We start from the raw sequence: 10,788 nt of genomic DNA, 5'->3' as shown, positions 1-10,788 counted from the left end.
ACGTAAGCCTTGCTTGTAAATAATTTTTGACAAACCACTTTGGCTTACAAATAGCATTGCCATATTCTGATGTTACTGTTAAAGATGAGATGATCCAAAGTGGCCCCCTCGAAATTGACCTGTGAGGGAACACCTGACCTGAAATTTCTCCACCAGGGAACTATAAAAGGAAGGCGAAACCCCGGGTACTTATCCATTCCAGATTTCATAAGTGCGCCGTTTCTAATCAGCCAAGCAAGAGACAAGGGTTGTTCACGTGATCATGGCACACCATTATAGCCACCGTCCGGTCTAAAAATAGACCGTCAAATCCCTGTCACTCTCAGCCCCCTCTGTATTTAAACCATGCATTAGCCGTGGGAGAAACCAAGTTAAACTCAAAGAGAGTGAGTGAGCGAGTGTTGCACAAACAACATGTCTGCCTCTGTCATGGCACCTTTGGCTCTGAAACCATCTCCCTCTCCTCTGTTACAACGATCCAAGCTTCGAGGCGTGCGACCATCGGCGAGGCCGAGGCCGTCGTTGCTCATAGTGGCCAAGAAGGCCAAGAAGGTCCAGACTGTCCAACCCTATGCTGTAATATTCAGAGTTGAGAACTAGCTTCGCATGAATTTGTGTGTGTGTCAACTTGTCGGGCCTGGTGGTGGAGTGGTGTTCAAGGAAGGCGTCGATGCGTCTGGAAGGGTAGCCAAGTTCAGTCATAAGCTCAAGAAAGTAGACCTGACAAAATTATCACTGCTGTGCATCGCTAAATAACTTCCCAATTTAAAAAGGGGAAGGGTGTTTACCAGTTTGCCGACAAGTATGGAGCAAATGTTGATGGGTACAGGTAAAAACACGCAAACCCAAACCTACAGTTTTTATCAGTAAAAACATAATTCAGACATCTCTTTCAAAAAACAAAAACATCTTATGTGGTTCTTACTGCGTTGCAGCCCTATATATACACCAGAAGAATGGTCTCCAAGCGGTGACGTTTATGTTGGAGGTACGCGTAGACTGGCGTTTCTTTTAAGCGCATCATAAAATGTTTACTGTATCTTAAATTCATTAATTTTGACCTTTTTTACTATCTTGATTTATGCTATACAGGAAAGACAGGGCTGTTTCTCTGGGCTCTTGCTGGAATTCTGCTGGGCGGTGCTCTTCTTGTCTACAATACTAGTGCCTTGGCTTCCTGAAGCCTACGTGCAGCAAACCAAGCTATGCACCAAACGATGTGTATATGTAGTGCGGATTATAACCGTCACGACATATGTAATGGATGCAAATATCACTACCCGCAAATCAGTAAATGCCCATAATTAATTAGTAATGTTCTAAGCAGCATGGTGCAAGCGTGATTAAAGTTTCAGTGCCAAGCTCTCTCACAAATGTTATCAAGTTCTACAATGGCACTTGAGTCATCATAGAGTTTAACAGAGTTTAATTCTGCAAGAAAAGATGAAGATAAAGACGATACATATTTCCCATCCCATCCCTCCCCTCCGCCGCCCCCCGCGCGGGCGGCCGAGGGGCCCCAACCTTAGCCGCCGGGCTATCCCCATCCCACCCCTCCCATCCGCCGCCGCTGGAGGAAGCCCCCGGGCTAAGCCCGGGCGGCTGACGGCGGTGGCGGAGGAGCATCTCCTTCTCGTGCACGAGGGTGGCGCGGGGCACCCGGGCAAGCGGAAGTGCGCCCCTAGATCCGAGCCTCCGCAGCGGTGGCTCGCTCCCGGCAGCGAGCGGTGGCGGATGACTAGTGGTGGAGCTGCTGCATCTAGTCGCGGCGCTACGACATCTCGGATCGACGGCGACATGGAGGGCTTTGGTGGGCTGGTCTGCTGCGGGCGTGGTTGGCCCTCCGGTCAGATTTGATCTGGCCAGAGTGGCTTGCTCGCTCCACGGCTGCGGAGATCGGTGGTGGTCTGTGCGCATGATGCGAGACGGAGGTTCGTCGAGCGGATCCGGGTGAAAACCTCGTTCTCGGCTTGTTGCCAAGCCAATGATGGCGGCACTGTTTTGTGTCATTACCTTCTTGAAGGCATTGCCGTGGAGAAGCTCCATACCTCTATCCACTATCTCCGAGGAAACCCTAGATCAGTAGATCGGATGACGACGGCTCTCTGGCGTCGTTTCCCCCTTGGGGGCGTCATTCTTGGAGGTGTACACGGGCTCAAGGGACCAGTGGACGACTTCTTTGGTGGAGCAGTGCTTCATCTTACTCATTGATGGCGGCGGATCTCGGCGGCATGGCGCAGTGGAGATTCGGTGTCTGATGCGCGAAGATGGACTCGCGCAGGAGGACGCTGTCTGGCGTCATGGTGGCGTTGATGGCAGAGAGGCCTGGCAAGCTCAGTGTGTTAGCTTCTGTTGTGAAGATAGATTGGTGGAAGACGGCGGCGACGACACATGAGAGTGCGTTGGACCGGTTTGTACCCCAAACCCAGTATGTGGCTCGGTTGGGGCCTCCGGCTTTAGATGTTAGGCTTTGGTGCAATGTTTGTTTGATATTAGGCTCGGACTATCGGCACCCTTCATCAAGTGGTTAGGAATAGCGACAATTGTTGCTAAGATAGTGGCTCGGACAGACTGATGTACTACTTTGTAAGGTCTTTGTGAATAATTAATAAAATGGTTGCATGCATCGCCCAGATGCAGAGGCTGAGGGTAATCCTCCTTTAAAAAAACCATATATTGCATATAATTGCTGGATATTACAAAGCACTCAACAAGTATCATATTCAACGTTTTAAGGCAGTACATCACAATCCTATCGACCCTCTCGCGTCACCCCCCTAGCGGGCGACACGAGAGGTGACAGCCCAGCCGCCATCGACCCTCTCGATCTCCCCCCCCCCTCCGTCGCCGCCTGGGGTTGGCGCGGGACTAAGCCCGTGCGTTGGCCAGCGGTGGCGGAGGGTTGTTCCTCCTTCTCCCAGATCTGCGACGAGGGCACTGGATCCGGTGGGGGCGGCCTCTCCCTCAATCCACGGCGGTGCGGCGGCACCCGGCGGTGGTTCTTGGTGGCGCGGGTGGAGTTCGGATGTGCGTGGCCTGAGGATGGAGGTGGGGCTAGGCGTGGCCGATGGCGGTGGCGGCGGCGACGCCTAGCTCAAATCCGTCCATGGTGGTGGCGGTGTCCCCTCCACCGGGGATGACGGGCCAGGAGGTGGGTCCTTATGGCGGCGCCGGTGGTGGCGGATATTGGGATCCCGTGCCCGGGCTCGTCGCAGGACGCGCGTGGCGGCCGAAGCTTCCTCCGGCGTCGATGGCGCTTGATGCGGTATCACAGGCGGCGGTTGCCGTTGTATGGGCGACGAGCGGCTGGCGCAACGGTGGGTGCTCACTGTAGCACCCAGAATCGGGGCGGCGGCCCCTCTTCATCAACAGTGGCGGACTCCGGGGTCGTGTAGGCGACTCGGAGTCTGGATCTCGAGGTGGTGACGGCCTTCTGAGGCTGGTGGCGGTAGGGACGTCCCTTCCATCAACAGATCGAGTTCGATGCGGCTCGGCAGGTGACACATGTGCCTCTTTCGGAGTTGTCGGGCGGTGCCTGACTTCGGCAGGTGAAGCCACCGGTGGATGCGCTACCGGCGGATGCTACGCACAACGTCTTATACAGAGACGTCAAGTCATGCCTGCTACCGGCAGGTGATGCACGGTGGCTCTGGCGGAGGTGTCATGTTTAGCCTGTTGTTGTTGGGTCGAAGGTGGTGCGACAATAGCGGGAGGCAGGCGGTATGGGACGACTTTGTCTTCCGTTGTCTCCTCCAGAGGTATCCGGCTACCGAGGTGTCGGTAGACGGATAAGGGCGAATGATACAGATGGCTTCAATGACGAGTTTATGCACTCCGGTGGAAATACAAGATCTCTGATCGGGCTATGTCGGCGCGCGCCTGTGTCGTGTCCTTGCTGAAGATGGTGGATTGAAGCTTGGCTTTGGGGATGAGAATCCGGAGTTCAACCTTGTGGTGGACTCACATTCCTTCTTGAAGGCGTAGCCTAGGAGTTGTGTATTTTTCGTTTCTGTTGTGTCTTGTATCATAGGGTTGGTGGCTATCTGGGGAGTTACTGTCGCGAGGTATACGGCCTCAGGGTTCGTTTTCCGCTTTATTTCCGGGTCGATTGTGTTCGACTGCTGAATTTTGCATTATTAATAATATATGGCTGCATGCATCGTTCTGATGCAGAGGCCGGGGTTATCCTCCTTTTCGGAAAAAAATATTCAATGTTTTAAATTGCTGGCTATAACAACACTGTAGTTGTTTGAGCAGGGTTCTGCTATTTGGCATAGCCCTCTATCAAAACTATATATGGTCATAAAGCATTGTGCACATCAAGAAAGTACATGTCCTCCGCACCCAATAGAAAAAGAAGTATTTACTATATTTATGGCATTGTTTCTGCAACTAAACGTTGCAGCCTTAAGCCATTAACGACACTAGATATGACGAAAAAGGCTTACAATACTAACAAAGATAGGTTTTCACGAAATAATTCTAAGAAAGACATTGTTTTAATTTACAAATGCTGTCCAAGATGGAACAGTCTAGCCGGAGAGAGCCCTAAAAAGATGCAAAGGATAATCTTCTTCTACATATATTAAAAAAATATTCGGATTATTATGGCACAGTTGACGATAAGTTATCTGAAACTCGAACGATATGAAATTATTCACAAACGAACAAACTACATATCTCTGTCAGTGAAGATGGAAGCGGAACTCTCAGGACTATACTGTCACCACCTAGATGTTTCCTTCAAGTTCTATCATCTTCAGTTGATCCTGTGAAGAACAACGACTAGTCAGACGGTAGTGATCCATGAGCCCATTGGCACCACACATCAACTGACACTTGTCAAACTAAGCTTAATCACATGCTGCTACATCCAACCTGTTTTCTTGTATTTAAGGCAAGTATTGCACACGATTTAGCAAAGCAAATTAGACTAGCAGCAAAAAGGAAGAGCGAGAGCTTACTGTTATTCGCATGGCGACCTCAATCATGGCTTCTATGGCTCTGAAATCATCTCCATCGCCATTTTCTGGGCAGTCGCAGCTCCAGCGCATCCAGCCTTCAGCACGATCATCATCTTTCAGAGTAATGTCCAAAAAGGCAAAGAAAGTTCAGACTTCTCAGCCTTTCGGTCAGTACATGCTATAAAATCCACCTTCTGTTATACGGAATTTCTAGGAATAAAAAGGAACTATTACTGGCCTATTGGATAGCATTTGTTTTGTTTATCAATATAGCTGAGTATATCCTACAAAAGCTATGAAATTGTGCTTTCTTAACATCTAGGGCCCGGGGGAGGATTGGAACTGAAAGATGGTGTTGATGCATCTGGAAGGCCAGCCAAGGTTAGTTTTCAGGCTGAAGAAATGTGTTTTCTTACTAATAAGTATCATTATTCATCACTTAATATTGCACATTTTTATCAGGGGAAGGGCGTCTACCAGTTTGCCAGCAAGTATGGAGCAAATGTTGATGGGTACAGGTAGAACATTCACCTCAATAAAAAAAAAAAAGCAGGCTGTACTGTTTAGAAATTAGATGATAAAAAAGTCAAGAAGATGCCCAGCTACTGCACTGGCAGGATGAAACAGTGAAAATAATAGCATTCAGAATTCATCTACTGCCCTCAGTTTTCATTGCATTTATGATATTTGTGATGTCTTTATTGTAGCCCAATATATAACCCAGAAGAATGGTCTCCAAGTGGTGACTACTACGCGGGAGGTAAGCACACACAACTATCCGGAAACAATGATCTTAAAGCTCTCGCTTCAGTTGCCTCTTTTCTTTGGGAAAGAAATAACATTCATGCCTTGGTTTATGCAGGAAAGACAGGGTTGTTGCTCTGGGTGGCTACTCTTGCTGGAATTCTGCTGGGTGGTGCTCTGCTTGTTTACAATACTAGTGCTTTGGCTTCTTGAAGCTTGGTACCGTAAACCAGATTATGTACCATGCAAGGATTTACATCATCTAGGGTAGATATTCGGACACATATATCCCTATACTTAATTACCAAAAGCAATAAGTCTCCGATATGCAAATAATGGTCTTATATGTTGTGCAATTGATGTAATAAAGACTAAATAATCAGCAAAATGCTACGCCTTCAGCTAACAAGGCAGTGGATATGAGTGCACAGAGTCTGACTTGAACAAAATAGCTGAACATGACATAACTGAAATATGGGACAGCTCATGAGGAAATTGTTCAATTTGTTTTCTCTTAGCACGTCTCCGCTAATGCTCTGCATAGCATTTGGTTCCAGCGTGTTACAAAGAATCAATCAAATTGACATCATAAACCATTTTTTTGCACTAAAAAAGGGGCAGCCCCAGTGCATGTAGCCCCCGCTTGCGCAGGGTCTGGGGAAGGGTCCGACCATTTTGGGTCTATTGTACGCAGCCTTTCCCTACATTTCTGCAAGAGGCTGTTAGCAAAACAGAAATATTTTTGCTCTACTGTACCAAAAGAATTTCAGTATATTGTAGGGACCTCGACATATGGCGTTACAGTACTACAAGTGACATGCACCTAAGCATGTTGTTAGCTGGACACCCACCCTATTCATTTTGCTTGAAACTTCGAAAGCCCTTCTGTATCATGGCACCTCAATCTTGACATCAACAACTTGCCCATCTGAATTGTGGGAGCCTGGACGAGTGGATTGCTCATCTTCTTTGATGCACGCCACACGGGTAGGTACATCAGAAGGCTTCAGTTGAGGGTCTGAACAACCATCAGCATTTGTGCTTTGCGGATGACCTTGTTCCAACTGCAAAGCACTCTCTAGGTGCCAGAGGACTTCGCCCATCGAAGGCCGGTTCACCCCCTCATCTGCCAGGCATTTTTCTGCTATCTTGCTGGATTTCTTGACGGACGCCAGTGTGTAATTTCCATCCAATCGAAGGTCGATTATGGTCTCAAGTAACCTGTGCCTTTGCCTGTTCAGAGCCCAGTCAGCAAGGTTTATTTGGTCTCTTGGCAGGGTTGGATTTATGACTGGTCGAGCACACAGCACTTCAAACAGCACGACACCAAAAGAGTACACATCTGAACTTGGCGTTAACTGCTGTCTCCTATAGTACTCTGGATCGAGGTAACCAAAACTCCCTTTGACAGCAGTACTAACATGAGTATGATCTAAAGCTGGACCATCTTTTGAGATGCCAAAATCTGCCATCTTGGCAACAAGGTTGTCGTCTAACAAAATGTTGGTAGTCTTGACATCCCTGTGGATTATACCCCTGTCAAGCCCGGTGTGAAGGTAGTGAAGCCCTCGTGCTGCGCCGATACATATTTCAAGCCTTTGCTTCCATGTAAGAGCAGGAAGGTCACTTCCATAAAGATGGCTCCTTAATGTGCCATTTGCCATGTGCTCATAAACTAAGACCATCTCGTTTTGCTCATCACAATAGCCAATCAAGGGCACAAGGTGCCGGTGCCGCAACCTTGAGAGCATCTCGATCTCAGTTTCGAATTCCTTCACACCCTGACCCTGGTGAGAATCTGTATGCCCCCTCTTAATTGCCACCCGAGTGCCATCCTCCATTATACCCTTGTAGACCTTGCCAAAGCCTCCAACCCCAATCACCAAGGACTCATCAAAGTTCACGGTGGCTGTTCTGATTTCTGCAATGGTGAACCGCCTGCCCATCCTGTTGCTCCCAAATGCCCCAGCTGTGCGAAGAGTGGGAGAACGCGTATGTGTAGCACCATGGAGATTGTCCTTGGCTTTGCTGGCTGAACTATTTTTCTTCCGTCGCAGATTGAAACCAAAATAAAGACCACCAGCAATTGCGATAAAAATTATCAGACCGGAAGCAGTACCAATTAGCACCCACTTGGGGCTCCGTTTTGGTTTGCTTGCACCACCACTGATGCCTCCAATCCTGACGGTTGGATGGGCAAGATTTCCTTCCCGGCTGACCTTAAAGATCTCCATGCCATTGAGAAGAGCATCAGCAGCCGCGGAACCTGCTGAAGACTCAGCCCCCAGCTGAACCCAAAGAGTGTCCATCTGAGGTGAGGCAGCATCAAGGAAGTCTTCATAAAAGGCCTTGTTCTTGCCCCCAGCTCTGGCAAACACATCATAGCTCTCTGCAGCGGTCTTGTTGTTTATGTAAATCTTGAACTTGCGTTGCTCAGCCTTGTCATACTGCAGCTCGCAGAAATGCAGCCGGACCAAGTAATCAAAGCCAGGGTCAATGTTAAAGCTCCATGAGACATTGAACTTCTTTCCCAAGACCGAACTCTCTGTTGGCACCCTTGCACTCTGATAGAGCCTCAAAGGGGCTACTGTGGGATCATCAGCAGACACATAACTTATGTTGGAAGAGTTGAAGATGGAATTCGCGGCGTTGAGAGAGAATATGAAATGCTCATCTTTATCCCACCTCCTCCACAATCCTGGATCCTCTTTCCTCGGCAGTACATCGATGCATCCCACACACAGCCTGTACATGGTCTCGATCCCGTCGCCGTCGAGGCTAAAAGGGCCTTTCAACCCATGAGCATCCACCTTGTTGACTGAATCAAAAATTGAGGTGCCAGACACAGGTAGAACCTCCATGGCATTGATGAAGGCGAAGGACCCTTCATCGGGGGTGAACTCAATGCCCAGTTTACCAGAAGTGACATTGAGAAGGTACTCCTTGACGATGACGCTGCTCGTTGAGTTGATCTGAGAATCCCTCCAAGAAATCTCTCCGTGGACGCTGAACTTGGAGAGCAGCCTCAGGCCATTTGCCGCGACACTGAAGATGGGCTCCTGGGCGCCGAGATTGGCGAACTGCTGGCTGAAATGGAGGCGGAGGAAGTAGCTCCCGGGGGCGACGGCGAGCCTGTAGCTGGAGGAGGCGTTGAAGACACGGGCGGTCTTGTACAAATCTCCGTACGGGTCTTGTTCTCCATCAACTCCCGGAGCCGGAGCCGGAGCCGCCGAGGCGATGGCCCCGGGGAAGCTGAGCGTGAAGTTGTTGGAAGGGGAAGAATCCCCAATCCATGTCCTGGCATCGACGCTGGTGGTGGAATCCGAGCCGCAGTTTATGAGGATCGGCTGGGGCTGCGCCCGCGCATTCTCCGCGGCCAGGAACACCAGCAGCACCAGGATCGACAGGAAATTGGCGGAGGATTTCATCTCTCCCCTGGACGACCCTCCGCCGCCGCAATTTGGAGCGGATAAACCCTACTCAGGTCACCAGTTTTTATTTTATTTTTTTTGCTCGTCCGTCGTGGAACCGCAACCTGCGAGCGCCAAGCAGAACCGCATTGGTAAGTAATTAACCTAGAGTGATAATAAGGCTACAGATGGCCAGAGATTTAGCGTAAGAGAACAAGAACAAGAACACGGCTCTCAGGAACCTGAAGGCGAGAAGGCGAGAAAGAAAGAAAGGCTCCACTGACCTGAGGAGTCGTGGGTTGTTGCTCGATCTGGAGAGCGCTCTCTCTCCCCCAGCAAAGCAAAGCAAATCAAGAGCAGCTAGCGCCGGAAGAAGAAGGAAAGCTCCAAGCCCAGAGAGGGACAAATGGCAAGCCGTCCTGTTCTGTTTAAGCTAAGCTAGCTTCGGAGGGAGGGAAGAGGCCCCAAACCAAACGGTTGCCTTGCCGCTAATAGCATTAGTATAATGGGAAATCAGGCGCAGGCCTGCAGCTGATTGATTCATTGATTAATCCTGTCCTGGACCTGGAGAGGAGACACGGACAGGGAGAGGTATCTATCTGCTCTCAGGAGGAGGTGGGGATTGCGATTCTTGTGTGGATTCGGCTAGCTCCCACATGACCTGTGGGGCTATTTTTGAAACTGAGCTCACCAAAACAAAGCTGCTGTTGTTAGCTGGATGATGATGATGCACTGCACTGGCTAGCTGGGACCCATACCAGTACCACTGGGCACTGCCATTTTGCACCGTCTCTTGGCTGTTGCTCACCTTTTTGCTCTCTACTTTGCACAAACAAACTCCTTTTTCTTTTCTGTTTTTTTTCTAAGAGCAACCCAACGGGTCGACCCAAACGGACGGCGCATTTGTCCGCTTTTTGTCCGTTTGGGTCGGCCGTCCGCCCGGCGTCCGCTCAGTTTTGCATTTGGGTTGGCAGTGTGCCCAACGCGCCGACCCATATGTATATTGATTTGCATTCAACATATTGTCAAATGAAAATGTTTAGTCTGGCCGCCCAAATAAATAGTATAGTTTTACAAGCCAAATACAAATAAAAATGTTTCACATAGTTTTGCAAACGAATAAAAGAAGATACATCTATTGGTTGCCAACATGAGCCCACATATGCTCAACCAAATCATTTTGCAGTTGCACGTGAGTTTCCCAATCACGCATGTCTTCATGAAATTGAGTGAACTGCTCAAATGTTGCCGCTACTCCATGCTCAGGCACAACATTCTCACCCTGAAACTGAAAGCCTTGATCGTACAGACGTTCCGAGCGCTCGTCTTCTACGACCATATTGTGCATGATCACACAAGCAATCATCACCTCCCACAATTTCTGCGTGCTCCAAGTATTAGCAGGATACCGAACGATGCCCCATCGAGATTGCAAAACACCAAAGGCACGCTCGACATCCTTCCTAGCACTCTCTTGCTCTTGGGCAAATCTTTTCCTTTTCTCCCCGACAGGGCTGAGTATTGTCTTGACAATAGTGGTTCACTGAGGATAGATACCGTCACCCAGATAGTACCCTTTGTCGTAGTTGTGGCCGTTGACAGTAAAGTTCACCGGTGGGCTGTTGCCTTCGGCAAGCCTAGCAAACACCAGCGAGCGCTGAAGCACGTTG

The 10,788-nt window shown here is 49.3% G+C and overlaps 2 protein-coding genes and 1 pseudogene across 2 annotated transcripts; 2 read left to right on the top strand and 1 right to left on the bottom strand.

Annotated features, from left to right (window-relative positions):
* The first annotated feature begins 414 nt into the window (after positions 1-414).
* Positions 415-906, top strand: LOC109787406 (photosystem II 10 kDa polypeptide, chloroplastic-like; annotated as a pseudogene).
* A 3,903-nt stretch (positions 907-4,809) lies between these two features.
* LOC109787420 (photosystem II 10 kDa polypeptide, chloroplastic) lies at positions 4,810-9,250 on the top strand. Its single transcript, XM_020345974.4, has 5 exons — positions 4,810-5,131; positions 5,287-5,345; positions 5,427-5,482; positions 5,672-5,724; positions 5,827-9,250. The coding sequence occupies exons 1-5, from the start codon at positions 4,975-4,977 to the stop codon at positions 5,919-5,921; spliced, it is 420 nt and encodes a 139-aa protein (XP_020201563.1). The 5' UTR covers positions 4,810-4,974; the 3' UTR covers positions 5,922-9,250.
* On the bottom strand, positions 6,462-9,136 carry LOC109787419 (probable receptor-like protein kinase At1g30570). The gene has a single exon (XM_020345973.4). It carries the CDS (start codon positions 9,134-9,136, stop codon positions 6,599-6,601), a length of 2,538 nt encoding a protein of 845 aa, XP_020201562.1. The 3' UTR covers positions 6,462-6,598.
* Positions 9,251-10,788: the final 1,538 nt, after the last annotated feature.

The sequence above is a fragment of the Aegilops tauschii genome, chromosome 2 (assembly GCF_002575655.3).
Source record: "Aegilops tauschii subsp. strangulata cultivar AL8/78 chromosome 2, Aet v6.0, whole genome shotgun sequence".
Taxonomy (NCBI): Eukaryota; Viridiplantae; Streptophyta; class Magnoliopsida; order Poales; family Poaceae; genus Aegilops; species Aegilops tauschii.
This window is presented reverse-complemented; position numbering and strand designations above follow the sequence as displayed.

Bases quoted from the DNA above. Each gene is read 5' to 3' on its own strand.
- LOC109787420 (XM_020345974.4), top strand. From the start codon at position 4,975: ATGGCGACCTCAATCATGGCTTCTATGGCTCTGAAATCATCTCCATCG. The intron at 5,346-5,426 runs GTTAGTTTTCAG...CATTTTTATCAG, and splicing joins CATCTGGAAGGCCAGCCAAG to GGGAAGGGCGTCTACCAGTT. The intron at 5,725-5,826 runs GTAAGCACACAC...TGGTTTATGCAG, and splicing joins TGGTGACTACTACGCGGGAG to GAAAGACAGGGTTGTTGCTC.
- LOC109787419 (XM_020345973.4), bottom strand. From the start codon at position 9,136: ATGAAATCCTCCGCCAATTTCCTGTCGATCCTGGTGCTGCTGGTGTTC.